The sequence below is a fragment of the Podarcis tiliguerta genome (assembly GCF_965153285.1).
Source record: "Podarcis tiliguerta genome assembly, chromosome: 11".
NCBI classification, from domain to species: Eukaryota; Metazoa; Chordata; class Lepidosauria; order Squamata; family Lacertidae; genus Podarcis; species Podarcis tiliguerta.
The window spans coordinates 54,843,851-54,864,187 of record NC_139544.1 but is presented as its reverse complement, the minus strand read 5'-3'; the positions used below and the strand labels follow the sequence as shown (position 1 = coordinate 54,864,187).

Below are 20,337 nucleotides of genomic sequence, written 5' to 3'. Positions count from 1 at the left end.
ACGCGCGGGTGAGTCTGAGGTACCGGCTGCGGCAGCTGTCCTGCTTCTCCCCGCCCCTCCCCGCCGTTGTTAGTGTTAAAATGCAGTGGTGTTTCGCAAGACGAAAAAACTCGCACAACGAAAAAACTTGTGGAACAAATTAATTTCGTCTTGTGAGGCACCACTGTAGCAGAATCATAACCCTAGTTGACATTTGATACTCTGTGGGGGGCACTGTGTGCTGGGTCCTGCCCTCAAAATCATGTGGCTTTCTTCACACCATAGTAAATTTTACAGCCCTACGCATGGAGTATCTCAGAAACTCCGAGTGCCCCTATCTTCCAGGGACAGTCCCAGGTTTACAGAAGCCGTCCTGGTTTCTGATTTGATCCCAGAATGTCCCACTTTTCTTTAGGGACCCCTGACCATTAGGTCCAGTCGTGGCCAACTCTGGGGTTGCAGCGCTCATCTTGCTTTATTGGCCGAGGGAGCCAGCGTACAGCTTCCGGGTCGTGTGGCCAGCATGACTAAGCCGCTTTTGGAGAACCAGAGCAGCGCACAGAAATGCCGTTTACCTTCCCGCTGGAGCGGTACCTATTTATCTACTTGCACTTCAACGTGCTTTCAAACTGCTAGGTTGGCAGGAGCAGGGACAGAGCAACAGGAGCTCACCCCATCGCATTGGAGGGTATGGAGTAATGCGGCCCTCAAGCTAAGGAGATAACTATACAACCTTTAGAAGACACCTAAAGGCAGCCCTGTACAGGGAATTTTAAAAAAATGTTTAATGTTTTAGTCTGTTTTTCTATCTACGTTGGAAGTCGCCCAAAGTGGCTGGGGCAACCCAGTCAGATGGGCGGGGTATAAATAATAAAGTGATGGTGATGATGAAACAGGACGTCCCTATTCTCATTGCAGAAACTGCCGGTTAGTTTCTGGGTCCAATTCCAAGTTCTGGTATGGACCTATAAACAGTGGCGGAGCATAGGCCCATGCTGCGCAGGGCGGGCGCATTCCCGAGGGGCACGGTGGGTGCCCTCCCAGGCGCGGGATAGCTGCACACACACACACCAATCCCACTTCCTTCCTCTCCCCTTCCCGCTCGCCTGCCTCCTTCTCATCCTCTCCCCTGCCTGCCTGTCTCCTCCAGCCAAGAGCATGGGGCAACGGCGCTCCACCCGCCTGTGACTCCCGCACCTACTGCCAGCCGTCAGGGGTGTGATGGCCTGGGACTCAGGCTCGGACTTGGAGCCAGAGGAGTCTCAGTCTGCACCGGATCCTTTGCCTCAGGCATCATCTGAACCAAGTCTGGGGCCTGATCCTGAAGAGCCCCAGTCTGCACAGATTCCCCTGCAACAAGCACCAGCTGGGCCGAGTCAGGGGCCTGAGCCTGCCCTGGCTCCAGATGGGGGGATTAAATAGGTCTGGATCTGGTCAATGGGTGCATGAAAGACAAGGTTGAAGGCAGGCAGGTTAAAGCAGCAATATATTGTTCAAACAAACAAGCCATGTATGAGAAGGGAGGTAAGATGTGTGAATTGGCCTTCAGTTTGGTTGCTCAGATTCAGTCATGATGGTTTATCATCACGCAACACAGTGTGTTGCCTGAAATCAGTGAAGAGGAGGAAGGAAAAGGGAGATCTCTCTGTCTAGCGCTAACCTCTTGATGGGATCCTCTTACTATCCTCAAGTCTAAGGACAGAGTGCCCCCTGCTGGAAAGAAAGAACAAGATCCTGAAAAGTTGTACCTGAACATTCATAGAATCGTAGAATCAAATCCCCCGCTTGGCCATGAAGTCCACTGGCTGAAAATGGGGACCAGTCACTGCCTCTCAACCTAACCTACCTCACAGACTTGTTGTGATAATAAAACAGAATGGGAAGGTGTGAACATCATTTGCCATCTTGAGCTCCTTGAGCTCCAGGTGGGATATACAGTGGTACCTCGGGTTACAGACGCTTCAGGTTACAGACTCCGCTAACCCAGAAATAGTACCTCGGGTTAAGAACTTTGCTTCAGGATGAGAACAGAAATTGCACGGCAGCAGTGGGAAGCCCCATTAGCTAAAATGGTACCTCAGGTTAAGAATAGTTTCAGGTTAAGAATGGACCTCCAGAACGAATTAAGTTCTTAACCCAAGATACCACTGTACATGCATTGTTGTTGACATCCAGCTGCCTCAGGAGACCATTCTGGGATGTATAGATGCATATGGACAAACACAACAAATAAATAAATGTGTCTCTGTGCATGGTTTGAGGTGACATCTGATGAAAAGGGGTTGCAGGAAGGGCAAAACTTTCCTGCACTTCCTTGGACTGCAACTTTGCAAACTACAAAAATATCTATCCGGGATCAGCCCTACCAGCACCTCAAACCTGAGGATCCTCAGAGGAGGATCTACAGGAGCAGGACTCGCCCCCCAACAGATCTCCACACCACTAAGGACCCTGAGGAGGTCATCAAGTCTGGACATCCCTAAGCCGGTACTGGAGGCCCCTAATTCATCTACCTGGGTTCCTGGCTACAGGAGCAGAGGAGATGGAAGTCAAACAGAAATTTCAGTGACTGACTAGCTGCATATGAGGCTCCTCAAGAGGAGAGGAAAGGACATGGAAGCATCTGTACGGTTTAGGACCTGAATGAGAGCCAGGAAGGAGTAGAGCAGGCATCCCCAACCTGTGGACCTCCAGATGTTTCGGCCTACAACTCCCATGACCCCTAGCAAACAGGACCAGTGGTCAGGGATGATGGGAATTGTAGTCCAAAACATCTGGAGGGCCGAAGGTTGGGGATGCCTGGTGTAGAGTCTCCAGCTGCAATATAAGCTCCTAATATGAGATGCTCTGGTCCTGATGCACCCGCAATTATCCCAGCTTCTGTGTCACTCCCAGGTGAGATGCGTGGCTCAGGCGTGCTGCAAATACCGCAGTACATGGCCACCCAGTGCACCAACAAGCGCTGGAGCTGTTTTGCAAAGCAATTTGAGTTTTAATGAAAGGGGGCGGCGTCTCCCCTTCCTTTCTGCAACTCACATGGAGCCATGAAGCTTTGAAGACAGCTGTGGGGTCCAGCTGTTTTCCAAGCCAGCCAGAGGGAGATTTCAAAGCTCTCTCACTCAGACCTACGGATGACCGGATCTGTCAATTTCAGTTTCTCAAATTCAGTTCCCCACTTTTCTACATCCGTTTGCAAAAAAAAAAAAAAATACAAAAATTAAGTCTTCGTGAATATTCGTTAACATTTGAGTGCAAAGTTCTTCTAATGTGCACATTTTCCCCAAGCAATATTCCCTGAATTAATGTCTTTTTGGTACGTAATTTTCACCATGCCTTTTAATGCTCACTTTACCTCAGTACAGTGGTACCCCGCAAGACGAATGCCTTGGAAGACGAAAAACTTGCTAGACGAAAGGGTTTTTCGTTTTCTGAGGTGCTTCGCAAGACGGATTTTCCTAAGGGCTTGCTTCGCTAGATGAAACAGCCCTGCCTCTTGTGCCATGGCGACGGTCACTGCACGCACGAACGCTCGCTTCCCCGCTCCTCCGGCTCCCTCCCACCTTCCTGCTGACGGCTCCTCCGGCTCCCTCCCACCTTCCGGCTGACGGTTCGTTCCTCGCGCCGCTGCCCACCCCCCTTGCGCGCTCCCCTCAGAGAGCCGTTGCCGCCAGCGCCTCTCTCTCCCTGGAGTTGCGCTCCTGAGCCCCGCCGCCCTCCAGCAGCCGCGTCGCACAGTGGCCACAAGGCGCGGGTGAGTCTGAGGTACCGGCTGCGGCAGCTGTCCTGCTTCTCCCCACCCCTCCCTGCCGTTGTCAGTGTTTAAATGCAGTGGGGGAACAGGGAGAACAGGAACAGTAAGTATAATGGAGGAAAACACAGGCCTGTAGTTCTAAGGCTCGGCTAGATAACATATTTCAGCATGGGGGGCACATTCCCTTCCAAGCAGCCTTCTGGGGGCCATACGATAGTGCTGAGCAAAAGAAGGTGGAGTTGTGAATATACACTTTACCCTTCATACATAGGGCACTGGGATTTGCGGAGGAGGCATGAGGACTCTGACAGGGTCCTAGAGTCCTCCCACCTTCTTCCCAAAGCCCAGTTAGTGCATTCCCAGCTTTGGGAAGAAGGTGGGAGAACTCTAATAAAATAATAATAATATTTATATATATATCCCACCCTCCCGAGCCAAAGCCGGGATCAGAACAGCTAACAACAATAAATGTAACACAGCATTCTAAAATCAATTCGTTTTAAAATCAATTCAGAATCAAATTAATGGCAACCATTGGGCTAGAGTTCTGTAAGGATTACCAAAGGAGGGGGTCAGACTGTGCCTTGGCCAAAGGTCTGGGGGAACAGCTCTGTCTTGCAGGCCCTGCGGAAAGATGTCAAGTCCCGCAGGGCCCTAGGCTCTGGTTGAGGCCAGCTGAACCTCTCTGTGGCCGGGGATCTCCAAGATGTTTTTATCTGAAGACTGTAAGGTCCTCCGTGGGACATATCAGGAGAGGTGGTCCCATAGGTACAAGGGTCCTAGGCCATATAGGGCTTTAAAGGTTAAAACCAGCACCTTAAACCTGATCCTGTACTCCACCGGGACTCTCCCACCTCCTTCCCAAAGCCTAGTGCCTTGCTTAGCTGGGAAGGCAAGGAGGGTGTCAAATTTTGGCCATGCTCCCTTCTGCAGTGCGACAAGACAGTGTGCAGCCCACGGGTTCCATGTCAAAGTACTCTTGCAGCCCACTTGGTATGAAAAGCTGGGCCGCCCTGACCTAGATGGTCCGACTCAGTTAATACGGAAGCTTCCTATGTGCCTATAGTGAGCTTGCCGGTCCTAAATATCAGGTGTCCAGTTGTGTCCAGAAGAGGGCAATGTTTTAACACTTCTCCCCTTCCACATTAACTGTGCCTCAGCCCAGCCTCAAATTCAGAAGGCAGAGCATCAAGGAGGCAAAACAACCTGCTCATGGCATCCTCAACAGAACTGAGGAATGTATTGCATTTTCCCCATCCACTCCTCCCAGTTCAAGCTACTTCGTTTCCTCCTCATTTGTCAGCCCTCCCAGAGAATATGTAATAGGGTGAAATACCCTGTGGCTCTTCAAAGATTTGTTTTTTGTGCGGTTGGTGGTGTGGTATCTCTCCCTTTCTCCAAGTTGTTCAAAGCAACGTACATGGGTTTTCCAATGTTAGCCTCTGACAGTAGGCTGAGACGTTGCGTCCGGCATTAAGCTCATCCCAGGGGTGGCTCTACCGTTAGGTGGAGGGAGTCAGCTGCCTCAGGTAGCAATTGCTGAGGGGCAGGCATCAGAGCTGTGTGAGAGACAGAGAGCTTGCTCTGCCCACAGCGCTGCCCTGTTGCCAACGCTGAAGTAAGATTCAACCCCCAGTCTAGTTAGCTTCCATATGTGGATAGATAGATAAACTTTATTTGCATTAGCCAATGGCCATAGCAACATAAAGCAAGCAATATATACAAATAAAATGTATACAAATAAAAAAGACAGCAATGGGTAAGAAGGGCAATCAAATGACCAAGATTATTGTTCAGATAGTGGCCCTTAATCTCATTGCACCCTCAATAAACCTAGCAACCTTTGCTGCTGTCTGATCATTTTGATCTGATAAAAGAAAGAACAATGTGGCCTCAGATGGGCTGCCTGGGATGGTAAGAAAGAGTGGGGTAATGATCTCATTCCTCAGATCTTTATAAAGGGGACAGGACAGGAGAACATGAGCCACATATGTGGAATGGAATGGGATGCAGAGAGATGCTCTCTTGTCCTTTGCCTCAGGCAGCAAAATGCCTTGGGCTTGATTATCCAATAAGCTAGGCAGGGATCAGAATAGAGATCACCTTGGTCTAGTGCAACACACAACTCGGCATCACACCGTTGGTCTCACTTGGGCCATGAGACTTAGTCAGTGCTATTTTTCAAGAAAAAGAGGTGCGGGAATTCACCATGAACACCTCCCTTCTAGGTAAAGGCAAAGGACCCCTGGACGGTTAAGTCCAGCCAAAGGCGACTATGGGGTTGCAGCGCTCATCTCACTTTCAGGCTGAGGGAGCTGGCCTTTGTCCACAGACAATTTCCGGGTCATGCGGCCAGCAGGACTAAACCGCTTCTGGCGCAACGGGACACCATGATGGAAACCTGAGCACACGGAAACGCCATTTACCTTCCCACTGCAACGGTACCTATTTATCTGCTTGCAGTGGCGTGCTTTCGAACTGCTAGGTTGGCAGGAGCTGGGACAGAGCAAAGGGAGCTCACCCCGTCGCAGGTATTTGAACTGCCAACCTTCCAATTAGCAAGCCCAAGAGGCTCAGTGTGTCCCTTGTACTCTTGTAGTGGCAATGGCACCCACCTGAGAGGTGCCAAAACTGAGTTCTGGCGAGTTCCACCTGAAGAGTGTGATGACCTGGGACTCAAGCTCAGACTCGGAACCAGAGGAGTCTCAGTCTGCACCAGATCCTTTGCCTCAGGCATCATCTGAACCAAGTCTGGGGCCTGATTCTGAAGAGTCCCATTCTTCACAGGTTCCCCTGCAACAAACACCAGCTGGGCTGAGTCAGGGGTCCTGAGCCTGCCCTGGCTCCAGATGCGGGGATGACCTCGTTGCCGTCAGCTGGGCCATCACTTACAGCTGCTCCACTACCGGTTGGGTCAGGGGAGGCTGATGCGACCCCTGGGTCTAGTAACCCACCGACGTCTCCCGAGTTGCAGAGACTAAGGTCTGAGAGAAGGAGAGACCTGAGTACTCACAGGAGGAGTGCTCGTCTTCGGTCTAAACAGGGAGGTGAGTCACTGGGGGATCAGGATTCGCCATTACCCCGACAGAAATAAAAGGCTGTCGGACCCAGCCCCAGGGTGTGGTAGCAACATTGTTGTATGCTAGATCTTGCCTGAGATTCTGTACCTGTCCTTGCCTGGTTTCCTACCTTGTGTCCTGCCTTGACCCTGTCAGACTGACTCCTAGCAGAACCTTCAGATTCTGGATCAGACCTGGACCGCGGTTCTCGGGTTACCCCTAGGCCCAGCACACCCTGGACCTAGTCTTCCTAATGGTGCAAGAACAAAACTGCTCTTCTACCTCTGGTTCCTCTCACTCACTCAAGCAGATGTTTCTTCAGCATCCAACCATTATGTTCTCCCACCCCCTCTCCCCTGGCTGTGAGTCTTCCTCTTCTGAAGACACCAGGAAAGGGACCCTGACTAACTGAATTGCTTCAGAGCCTGGTGCTGAGATGGCAACGGGGGGCAAAGGCAGGCATTCTCAGCAAGCTGAAACCTCTTTCATTTCTTACCAAGAGAGTCGGGGAAGTCAAGCATGAATGTCAAGGCTTTTCTGGGGAAATGTGATCCGCTAAGATAAGCTGTAAACAACCCAGGCGATTCCATTATATTTATTACTGACACCCGCCACCCTGGAAATGCAAAAAATTCTCTCTGGAGATGTTGAGACCATGTGGCGTAATTTCTTCACAAAAGAATCACATGGACCACACGCAGACTGCATTGTTCTCAATGTGCTCTTTGGGGGGGGAAAGGTCCTTTTTCTCTGTAGAAGGTCCTAATGTTTGGGGAAATCTTGTTTTATTTTAATATTTTTAAGAATGTGAATTGTGTGGTTGACTTTGTAAAACCAAATAAAGAAAAAGAAAAGATCAGTGATGACTTCCATGCAGGAGAAGTCTCAGGCTGCAGGCCCACAATCCATCAGAGGACGGTATCTAAGCTGGGGGAGGGAAGGTGCCCCACTGTTGCTGCTTCAGCTCCATAGGGCCCAGACCTGTGGACAGCTGTCTAGAAGTGCTTGTGTGTGCATATCTGGAACGTCATGAAAGCTGCTGTAAGTGTTTTTTGTGCTAATAAAGAGTTGACAACGAGATATGTGTCAATAAAGAGTTGACAACGAGACAGTAAGAAAGGATTCAGTTATATGAGATCTAGATTTCAGAAAGAAGTTGTGGAAGGGAAAATAAAATTGCTGAAAGGCGCATAGAGTATTCTGCTAGAATGGGAAACAAAAGATGAGGAGGTGAAATCAGTCATGATTGAATGGGCGCAAGACATAGGCCATAACATAATGTTTGAAGATTGGGAAAGATTGTGGAAAACTGATTTAAAATTTACAGACTGCTCTCTATTGAAAGAAAACTACCGTATTTTTTGCTCTATAAGACTCACTTTTTCCCTCCTAAAAAGTAAGGGGAAATGTGTGTGCGTCTTATGGAGCAAATGCAGGCTTTGCAGCTGTCCCAGAAGCCAGAACAGCAAGAGGGATCGCTGCTTTCACTGCGCAGCGATCCCTCTTGCTGTCTGGCTTCTGAGATTCAGAATATTTTTTTTCTTGTTTTCCTCCTCCAAAAACTAGGTGCATCTTATGGTCTGGTGCGTCTTATAGGGCGAAAAATATGGTATATGAAAATGATGTCTAGATGGTATATAACACCAGTACAGATAGCAAGAATGTACAAAACCGGTTCAAACATATGTTGGAAATGTAAGGAAAAAGAAGGGACTTTTTATCATATGTGGTGGGGTTGTAGTGAAATTTAAAAATTTTGGGAAATGATATACAATGAATTGAAGAAAATGTTCTAGTTAACATTTGTAAAAAAAAACCTGAAGCATGTTTGTTAGGGATTGTAGGGAAAGACCTGCCAAGGAAATTGAAGAACATATTCATGTATGTGACAATGGTGGCAAGAGTCTTAATAGCACAAGGAAGGAAGAATGAAGAAATCCCGACAAAAGAACAGCGGCAAGGGAAATGGATGGACTATGCGGAACTGGCAGAACTGACGCACAAACTGCGTGATAAGGACAACTGTGACTTTAAAGAAGAATGGGAACCTTTTACAAAGTACTTAAAGAAACAAAAAAAATGAACTGGACAGGGCATACAAATAGATAATATAAGGATTTTTACAATTTTGTAATATGCAGAGAACAACCTGTGTTGAAAAACCAGAGAGAGGAGCTGAGAGAAGTCTGGGTGGTGTTTTTTCGGGGGGGGGGAATTAAGGGGGGGAATGAGGATTATATGTTTTTGATAAATTGTTATGTTGAAATGCCTAATAAAATTATTAATTTTTTTAAAAAGAGATACCGTATTTTTTGCTCTATAAGACTCACGTTTTCCCTCCTAAAAAGTAAGGGGAAATGTGTGTGCGTCTTATGGAGCGAATTCAGGCTGCACAGCTATCCCAGAAGCCAGAGCAGCAAGAGGGATTGCTGCTTTCACTGCGCAGTGATCCCTCTTGCTGATCTGGCTTCTGAGATTCAGAATATTTTTTTTTCTTGTTTTCCTCCTCCAAAAACTAGGTGCGTCTTGTGGTCTGGTGCGTCTTATAGAGCGAAAAACACGGTTTTGTGCCTTATTTACCTGGGATGGGCCGTGACTTTATAGGAACATAAGAACTGTGATGGATCTGACCAAAGGTTCATCTGGTCCAGAGCCCTGTCATCACAGTGGCCAAGCAGATGTCCACATTGGAAGTCCATCAGGAGGAGAGTAGCTATCCTGGCTAGTAGCCCTCTCTTCCGTGAATTTGTCTATTGCCCTTATTACAATGTGAGCCATTCCTCATCCAAGGGGCTGTCATCTTCCTGTCACATCTCCCGCGGCACCCAAGGCAGCCTTGGCTCTCTCTGTTCCCTGTCTCTGTCTGATCATCGTGCCACAGTGTCTGTTTCTCCGCCTGCTCTCTGCGCTGGGAGGCATTGTGGCAAATTGGAGCAGGCTTTGCCACACGGATCAAGCAAACACAGGGTGACAGGGAGCGAGGCTCAGGCCACCTCGGGGGGCTATGGTTTCTATCCTCTCTCCTGTCATCCTAACCTTGTCTCCGGGGCAGAAAGAAATTGAGGCCAGCTTGCGCTCAGAGCGGCGTCTCGCTGAAGCCGAGCTCACTGTGAGGCAGGGCGACGCAAATTCTCCAAAACAGCGGAGGAGAAAGCTGCAATCGTTCACTTCCAGCACAATCCTCAAGCATGTTTACTTGGGAGTAAATCATAGCATGTGTGGGCTAGATGGGCCATTGGCCTGATCCATTTGCACCATGCTGACCTTGAGTCGTTCTACCCGGACACTGAGGTCCAGTGCTGAGGGCCTTCTGGCGTTTCCCTCGCTGCAAGAAGCCAAGTTACAGGAAACCAGGTAGAGGGCCTTCTTGGTAGTGGCACCCGCCCTGTGGAACGCCCTCCCACCAGATGTCAAAGAGAAAAACAACTACCAGACTTTTAGAAGACATCTGAAGGCAGCCCTGTTTAGGGAAGCTTTTAATGTTTAATAGGTTATTGTATTTTAATATTCCACTGGAAGCCACCCAGAGTGGCTGGAGAAACCCAGCCAGATGGGCGAAGTATAAATATAGTGGTACCTGGGGTATACATATGTTTCAGGTTACAGACTCCACTAACCCAGAAATAGTACCTCGGGTTAAGAACTTTGCTTCAGGATGAGAACAGAAATTGTGCTCCGGTGGCGCGGCAGCAGGAGGCCCCATTAGCTAAAGTGGTGCTTCAGGTTAAGAACAGTTTCAGGTTAAGAATGGACCTCTGGAACAAATTAAGTACTTAACCCGAGGGACCACTCTAATAAATTATTTATTATTATTATTATTATTATTATTATTATTATTATTATTATTATTATTTAGCTACACCATACATTTTAAGCCCTGTGATATCTCTTTAAATGGTCATGGCTTTCCCCAAAGACATCTGGAAGTTGCAGTTTGTTATGTGGGGTTAGGGGTGTTAGGACGCCTCCTATTCCTGGAGTTACGATTCCAGAAGTTCCCTAGGAAGAGGAAGTGGGTCTTAAACCACGTTGGGAATCGTAGACCTGGTTGGGAAATAGGAGTCCCTCCGCAGCCTGGATTTAAAGTAAGAGTTTGGAAAGATGATAAAAGAACATTGTGCCACTTTGCAGCCGGACGCCGGAAATAAGAGGAGAGCGATACAGTTACCCACGTTTGCCGTCCCCTAGAAGAAAAGGCCTCTGGAGACAATGGCAAAATGGGGCTTCTAATGTCATGGGGAGATTAGCAACCCAAGCCCCTACTCAAAGAAAAGGAAGCAATGAGGAGAAATTCAAGCCTTTGAAACCGATAAGAGGAAAGTCCCTTCGCAGAGTGGGCCTACACTGAAGAACACAACAGGAGTGCAACCTCAGACAGATTAAGTCATTCCGTGTGAAAAATTTAGAGCCTGGTTTCTTAATAGGCGGTTGGCTACCTGGGAGCCTCACTCTGGCCCACTTAATCCCAGTGATATGATCCACACCTCTTGCTTTGAAGCTGGACATCTGCCTGACATCCTTTGTCATTTGTGCTGCACTTGTGTGCAAATGTTCCAATGGGCAGCAGTGCCGGATTAAACCCTGTGGAAGCCCCTAGGCATTCGAAATCGGGGGGGGGGGCTCGCATATTATCTCCTAATACATTTTACTTTACTTTACTTTACTTATTTTGCTTTAAACAAATACAGATAAATATAAACAACCAAAATTACAAAAGAAAAATCCTTAATACAGTGGTACCTCGGGTTACATACACTTCAGGTTACAGACTCCGCTAACCCAGAAATAGTACCTCAGGTTAAGAACTTTGCTTCAGGATGAGAACAGAAATCGTGCTCCGGTGGCGCGGGGGCAGCAGGAGGCCCCATTAGCTAAAGTAGAACCTCAGGTTAAGAACAGGTTAAGAACGGACCTCCGGAACGAATTAAGTACTTAACCCGAGGTACCACTGTAATAATAATGGAAAAAGCTAAAAAACTACAAAAAATATCAAAGTACATGGCATAGAACATAAGCCATTATGAGAAAGAAAAAAGAAAAAGGAAAAAGGAAAGGAGAGGGAGAAGGAAGGGAGGAAATGAGCCAAAACACAAGAAGGCTCGTCTATTGTACGCTTCCGTCAAGGTCACAACAGATCATTATTCTTCTCAATTCTCTCTATCTGCATTCCATAGAATCCCTCATCTTGGTATCAGGGAACATTTCCCTATGCAGTATCATTCTATTGTTTTTTTTTAAAAAAAGATATTTATTAAAATTTTCAACATATTACAAAAATTAGAAAAAATAAAGAAGAGTAAAAAGAAAAAGAAAATACAGAATAGAAACAGTTAAAAACAAATCAATCTTTCCATATCTTAACTTTCATTTACTTGTTTCCCTGACCTCCTCGCACCTCCCTTTCTTGCATTCCAGTTCAATTGGTTAATTCAGCAAATCCTTTCCCTTTTTAATTTTATCATAGTCTTTTATCTTAATATATTATAACTTTAAATTATCACCTGTTAACAATCCATTTTTACATATTCCTTGACATTGCTGCTAAAAAATCCCACTTAACTTCAATCCAGCATCATTCTAACATTCATTAATTTTACAGTGTTTCTGTAAGTAGTCTTTAAATTTCTTCCAATCTTCTTCCACTGACTCTTCTCCCTGGTCTCGGATTCTGCCAGTCATTTCCACCAATTCCATATAGTCCATCACCTTCATCTGCCCCTATGCAGTATCATTCTAAACATAACCAGGTCTTTACTGATGAACCCTTATTCCCTAGATAATTGTTGGTTGCCAATACATTTTTTTACCAACCAACAATTTTAATAAACCAATTCTATTGCGCAATATTATTTTGATCCATTGTCGTGGGGCCCCTAAAAGGTGGGGAGCCTATAAACCAGTGCCTACTCTGCCTAGTTGTTAATCCGGCACTGATGGAAGTGGGGAGCAGTGATGTCAGATGATGGGTGACCATGGTTTTGCAAGAAATGGCCTCACGGGCCAAATCAGACCCTCCAAGTTGGTCAAGATTGACTTGGCAAGCCACTGCTAATTGACACCAATTGCCAGTGGCTCTCCAAGGGTTCCAGAAGGAGCTTTCTCCAGCCCTGTCTGGAAACACGAGAGATTGAAGTTGGGACCTCTGGCATGCAAGGCCAGAGTCTTTCCCCACGTGGCCAGAGCATATGCTCAACTCCCATTCTAAAGGCCCCCATTCTAAAGGCTGGTGGTAATGTGAAGAATAACTTCACCATCCTTGGACTGAGAACAGCCATGTGACCAGGCATGGGGTCATTTTCCTGCCCAAAGCCCATGGATATCTGGAGAACCCATCAGCCATAGTCCTGGTCCTGGTGAAATCTTAAATCTGCTTCTCCAAAGCTGAAGCAGCTTCTGGAATGAATCCTTCTCCAACTCACCTCTAGATTAGGTGCTTTTACAATAAGCAGTACACAATCAAGTCATGGAATCAATGAGGCAGAAAAGGCTGCTGTATTTTTCACCTAGACATGAAATCGGGTTTGCCCAGTTATCAAATTTCATGATTCAGATTTTGATTTGGAAACCCAGCATCTAAAAATCTGTCATCCAAACTTCAAAATAAAAATTCAACACCATCATTTGAAATCCAGGTGTTTGTGTTGTCTGGTCTAGGGTTGACCCACTCATGAGGCAGACTGAAGCAACCAACTCAAGTAGCAGAATCCTATGGGTTGGTGGCCCCGCAAGGAAGAGTTTGGATTTGATATCCCGCTTCATCACTACCCGAAGGAGTCTCAAAACGGCTAACATTCTCCTTTCCCTTCCTCCCCCACAACAAAAACTCTGTGAGGTGAGTGAGGCTGAGAGTTTTCAGAGAAGTGTGACTAGCCCAAGGTCACCCAGCAGCTGCATGTGGAGGAGCAGGGAAGCGAACCCGGTTCACCAGATTACGAATCCACCGCTCTTAACCACTACACCACACTGACTCTCAGTGTGGACCCTGCCCACCCCTGCCGCCACCACTGGGGTCATGCAGTGGTGGCTTCCAGCGAGAACTCGCGAGATCTCACAGAACTCTCTTGAGATCTTGCTGAGCTCACGCAAGATCTCACAACAGCTCCCGCAAGATCTTGCAAGATTTCACTGGAAGTTGCAGCTGCTATGTGACCCCATTAAGTGAGACTTCTGTGGGGAGCAGCAGGGGGGGCGGCACATTCCCATTTTACCTCAGGAGGCAAAACATGGCAGTCTGGGCCTGGTCTGGCCCATCCAGGGGAACATTCCCTGATTGGGTCAATCAATGGATGAAATCCAACAAAAGTTTATTCATTACAGTCAGTTGTCAGATACTGCCCAGTGTTGATTCCTAATGAGAAATAATTAGTCATCAATTTCTGGAACTAAATACCTGTTGTTGTTGTTGTTGTTGTTGTTGTTGTTAAAGTTTACATACCATCCTTCAACCGAAGCTCACCGGGCAGTTCACAACATAAATATTCACACTTTCAAGTCATAGCCAAAGAATATTCAGTATCAAAACTGACACAAACTCATTATGGCTGCAATTCTAAGTACACTTGCTCAGGAGTAAGCCCTATTGAACAAAATGGGACTTATTTCTGAGTAAACATGAATAGGGTTGTGCTGTTAACCTCCACTCCTATCCAAAGGGGGATTTGTCAACGTTTCGTCATAATTTGTTAAAGTTTTAATGAATTTTTTTGTTTATGTTTTTAAATGTTGTAAGTCACTTGGAAACCTTTGCTGAACAGGCAAGTAACAAGTCTAACACGACAATAACTCTGCAACAATATTAGACCGCCTAGCAACGTCTCCTTCAGTTCTTCACTTCTTTATATCTCTTCTGGCATGCCTATCCTCATGGTAGCTTCAGACTCAAACTCCTTATGTCCTATAATAAACCACTTCTCCTTTGCCCATCTAAGTCCCAAAAACAGAATTGCATTTGAACATCCTTGGAGTGGGCTATTAGAACAGCACAGGGGGCTCTTTGGTCCCATTAGGGTTAGCAAATTCATTGAGAGAGCAAACTGTGTTACTTGGTTTGAGAAACAACCCAGGTTGACATCACACGTCATCTTCATCATCAGTAGTGGTATTTTGGACCCTTCAGTGTAAGGTCCCAGGTCAGGTTACAAGATTAAAACCAGTTAAAACCATTTATAGGTTAGGTTCTAAATATTTACATTGTAGTAGTCTAAAACACACATCACAATGAAAGCAAAGTCCTACCAGTCTGCGAATGAGAAGACAGAAGTTTCCTTTTCCACCACATTGCAAATTGTCTTGTCTTCCCTCCTAGTTCAGGTCTCTGATTCTGAAGAAGCGGTTTAAGAGCGGTCAAGGAGCGACCAGCCTTTGCTCCTCAAGACAGGACTCCGTTGTCAAATGAGTTTTGACTGACACCAGCAAGAAGTCAAGGCAGACCAGCTCTCACTTCTGATATTTAAGTGCACTGTGCCAGCCAGCCGAGAGCCCGTCAGACTTAATGAGCGCTTAAAAAAAATATGAAGCCAGAAAGGACCTACTGACCTCTGCTGGAGGGGGAGACGAGAGAGAAGGCAGAAAATTGATCATCAAGGGAACCAATGGGACATCTGTGGTCTCACCCTCTATGCTTCATGTCAAGGCTGGGGAATCTCATTCAACCTGAGGGCCACATTCTCTTCTGAGCAAGATTTCAAGGGCCATTTGCCAGTGGTGGGCGGGGCTAGAAGCAAAAGTGGGTAGGGCAATGAGTGCGAATTCTACCTTTGTACACTAGGCTACACCCCTCCCTTTCCTTACTTTTCACTTTTAATTTGTATACAGTGGTACCTCAGGTCACATACGCTTCAAGTTACATATGCTTCAGGTTACAGACTCTGCTAACCCAGAAATAGTACCTTAGGTTAAGAACTTTGCTTCAGGATGAGAACAGAAATCGTGCTCCGGTGGCGCGGCGGCAGCAGGAGGCCCCATTAGCTAGAGTGGTGCGTCAGGTTAAGAACAGTTTCAGGACCTCCAGAACAAATTAAGTACTTAACCCGAGGTACCAGTGTACCACCTTTCTATATTACTACACACAAGGACGTTTACGGCAACAAAATATACAACAAAGAACACACACCTTATAATAATCCAATCCAATACAACAAGTCATAATAAAACATAACTTTAAAATGGAACGACTCGTATCAAATAAAGTCATATCCGATGATCTATTAGGATGTAAGAGCACACAATAAAGTTGACTCTCAAAACGTCAGCAAATAATAATGAAACGGAAATTCGCGCTTAACAATTACAGTAAATAATTACTAGACTAGGATCAATAAAAATAGCTGCAAGTCACAATGCGTAAAAAACCACAATACATACAAAACCATGTAAAAGGATCAAATTGAGAAACAAAGACACACAACTTATAAAATTATTTTTAAAAATGAATTCCTGAACGCCTCTTATCTGTTCCCAGCAGCTTCAGCTTCACGGCCTGGGACTTGCAGCCATGTTTAGGGACGTTTTTAATGTTCGGTGTTTTATCGCTTTGTTGTTGTTTTGTTGCTGTTGTTGTTGTTCTGTTGGGAGCCACCCAGAGTGGCTGCGGAAACCCAACCAGATGGCTGGGGTAAATAATAAATTATTATTGTTGTTGTGGTTGTTGTTCCTCCCCATCCAGGCCAGGATTCTGCATTGGCAGAATTAAAGGAGACACATTCTAGCCAGGCGAGAACATTCAGGGGCTGAAGTAAAGGCAGTGAGGATTGTGGCCTGGGAAGCATTCCAAGGGCCAGGTAGAGCAGTTTTGAGGGCCACATTCAGTCCCTGGTCCTGAAGTCCCTCATCTCTTCTTTATAATCAGCACTAACCACTTTGTAGCTACTTTCGCTAATGGTCATAGGTGTCAACCGTCCCTTATTTGGTGGGAAAGTCCCTTATCCCAGTGCTGTGTCCCACTGCTGTCCTGGATTGATGATGTCCCTTAAATTTCCTGGGTTTCAAAGGAAGCAGCTCCTCTCCCTCCCTCCCTGCCAGCCAGGGAGGGATGCTCCAACTGTGTTGCTTGGCTGCATTGCTCACCCAATAAGGAGTCTAAGAATGACTGGGGGGTGGAGCTTGCATGCCTTGTGCCCGGCCGCGTTGCCTGGGGACTCGCCTTTGCTCAGCGCTTCCCAGCAGAGAGGTGACGGTGGTTTTCTGTGCTGCATCCCCTTTGCTGGGTTGCTGGACTGTGGGAACCACCGCTTGAGGTTTGTTTGGCTGCTGGCTGGGCTTTCTGCCTTTGGCTCAGAGGGGCTCAGAAGTTGAACACAGCTGTGCTCGGAATCGGATGGATACGTCATCGACAGCCCACTCACCCTTGCTGGGGAAAAGGTCTGTCTGGAGCGGGGGCACATGGTGGGGGGAAATGAAAGGAGCTGGTTGAGTACAATGGCGGGTGGCAATCTCATGGGGGGGGCTTTTGGATTTGTTTGGAGGCTCCTTCGATTGACTGTTATGGGGGGAAGGAAAGGAGCTGGTTGACTAAAATCCCTTATTTTGGCTGCTGATCCCTTATTTTTGAGGCTGCTGGTCCCTTATTTTCAAATATGACAGCTATGCTAATGGGGAACCTAAGCAAAAAGCTCTCCTAATGATATCAAAGCATTAAGACACGGAGGGAAATTCCACCAGGTCAGTCCGCTGCAGCCTTGCCCAACCTGGTGCCCTCCATATATTTCACACTGGGGTCATGAGGCAGAGTGAGGCAGCTGCCTCAGTCAGCAAACTCTGAAGGGTGCAAAGTAGATCTGTGCCATCTGGTCTGCTCTGCAATTCTTGCTTCACACTGCCGTTCTCCTCAGCCCCGGGCAGCGCGGCCAATGGTGAGGGCTAACAGAAGCTATAAGGAAAGAACCTAAGCTGTAAAAGGAGAAGACAAGTAAATACACAAAGGGCACATTCTGTACAGTCTTCCGTTGGTCCCTCAAAATCTCTGACACTGGCAGGTCTCGAGTTCAAGTTGCAACACACACACCCCGCAAATCTTCAAGCGCAGCCAAGCATTCTCAAATGTGGGCCTGCTAAATCTCGATATGATAATCAGGTAACCGTTATAGCAGAGCCGTGTTGACAAAGAGAAACTCAATCTCTTGCAAGATCTCAGCCTTTCTTGCCTTCTCAGATCCCAGCAACTCTCACACTTTGCCTCAGGCCACCATTCACGCCGTCCATGTAAAATGCTGCGATGCCACAGCCCTGGCTTCGCCCAAAGAATTCTGGGAGCTGTGGTTTCTTAAGAGACCCATATTCTCCTCACAGAGCTACAATTCCCAGAGTTCCCTGGGAAGAGGCGTCGACTGTTAAACCACTGTGGAAATTGCAGCTCTAAAAGGGGGGCGTGGATTCTTACAGAAATGGGGAAGTTGAGGCCCTTCTGATGTTGGACCGCAGCTCCCATCACCCCTGCCCATTGGCCATGCTCACTGGGGCTGATGGGAATTGTAGTTCAACAATGCCTGGAGGACCACAGGCTCCCCATCCCAGATTTAGGAGTGTGATGGCCTGGGACTCGGGCTCAGACTCGGAACCAGAGGAGACTCAGTCTGCATCCTTTGCCTCAGGCATCATCTGAACCAAGTCTGGCGCCTGATCCTCAAGAGTCCCAGTCTGCACAGGTTCCCCTGCAACAAACACCAGCTGGGCCGATTCAGGGGCCTGAGCCTGAATTTTTTTCTCTTTATTTCCCCCCCCCCCCTTAAGAACTAAGTGCGCCCTATGGTCCGGTGCGTCCTACAGAGTGTAAAATACGGTGTGTGTGTGTGTGTATACACACACACCGTATTTTTCGCTCTGTAGGACGCACCGGACCATAGGGATCACATATATATGTGAACCTGTGATCCTGTCCTCTGGGAGGGGTGCCTAACACCCCAGAGGACAGGATCACACTTCAAAACGACCTTAACAGATTAGAGAACTAGGCAAAAACAAACAAGATGGATTTTAACAGGGAGAAATGTAAAGTATTGCACTTGGGCAAAAAAAATGAGAGGCACAAATACAAGATGGGTAACAGCTAGCTTGAGAGCAGTACATGTGAAAAGGATCTAGGAGTCTTGGCTGACCACAAACTTGACATGAGCCAACAGTGTGACGTAGCAGCTAAAAAAGCCAATGCAATTCTGGGCTGCATCAATAGGAGTATAGCATCTAGATCAAGGGAAGTAATAGTGCCACTGTATTCTGCTCTGGTCAGACCTCACCTGGAGTACTGTGTCCAGTTCTGGGCACCACAGTTCAAGAAGGACACTGACAAACTGGAACGTGTCCAGAGGAGGGCAACCAAAATGGTCAAAGGCCTGGAAACAATGTCTTATGAGGAACAGCTAAGGGAGCTGGGCATGTTTAGCCTGGAGAAGAGGAGGTTAAGGGGTGATATGATAGCCATGTTCAAATATATAAAAGGATGTCACATAGAGGAGGGAGAAACGTTGTTTTCTGCTGCTCCAGAGAAGTGGACACGGAGCAATGGATCCAAACTACAAGAAAGAAGATTCCACCTAAACATTAGGAAGAACTTCCTGACAGTAAGAGCTGTTTGACAGTGGAATTTGCTGCCAAGGAGTGTGGTGGAGTCTCCTTCTTTGGAGGTCTTTAAGCAGAGATAATTATAATTGGTGGTTTCCTCCATGCCCAGGCCAACCAGTTTTGACTAGATACATCATCAAAGCTACACAGAGGCAAATGCATATGGAAGGTTTGATTCATTCCACAAGGACACAATTGGTCCTTATGACTATACCTGCCCCCCAGAACCATAATCTCCAGTGTTGATTGCCAGAACGTGGAGAAAACCTTTCTTATTCTGGGGGGGGGGGGGAGATGTCAGAAAATTGAGTCATTCATTGAGACTCATAATATTACAGTAATAATATCCCTATTTTAGAGCAGGACAAATTGCTTTGGCCAATGATTGAGAGATGAGCAGTGTTCCCCAACCTGGTGCCCTGCAAATGCTTTGGACTACAACTCCCATCAACCCCAGTCAGGACAGTCAAGGGTCAGGGATGATGAAGGTTGTCATCCACAACTTCTGGAGGACACCAGGTTCAGGAATCAGCTATGGTTCATTTCTAGGTAGGCACATTGAAATATACTTGGAGTCGAGAGTGGATTTCATGCTCTTTATTCAGCTCATAGTGGTGAGGAGGAATGGAAGTTCCCCCACAATATCTTTATTTACACAATGGGCTGCACGTGATTGGCTAATTCCGGGATTCTCCTGTAGGCCAATCAGGTTGTGGATTCACTTCCACCTGGAGCTGGATTGGGTGGCTCCTGCGGACCAATCATACTGCTGCATTGTTCTAGGACCAATCAGACTGCTGCATTCTGAATACTAGTGCTCTAGGACCAATCAGACTGCTGCATTGTGGATTCTATTGTTCTAGGACCAATCAGACTGCTGCATTCTGAATCCTAGTGATCTAGGACCAATCAGACTGCTGCATTTTGGATCCTATTGTTCTAGGACCAATCAGACTGCTGCATTTTGGATCCTATTCAACTCAGTACATAACA

The 20,337-nt window shown here is 47.0% G+C and overlaps 1 protein-coding gene across 1 annotated transcript in view; it reads right to left on the bottom strand.

Annotated features, from left to right (window-relative positions):
* Positions 1-15,230, bottom strand: part of LOXHD1 (lipoxygenase homology PLAT domains 1) — a 171,578-nt gene extending 156,348 nt beyond the window's left edge. The window contains exon 1 of the mRNA XM_083402597.1: positions 15,025-15,230. Coding sequence (XP_083258723.1) covers positions 15,025-15,067 — 43 coding nt within the window. The 5' untranslated portion in view covers positions 15,068-15,230. The remainder of the gene's footprint in view (positions 1-15,024) is intronic.
* Positions 15,231-20,337: the final 5,107 nt, after the last annotated feature.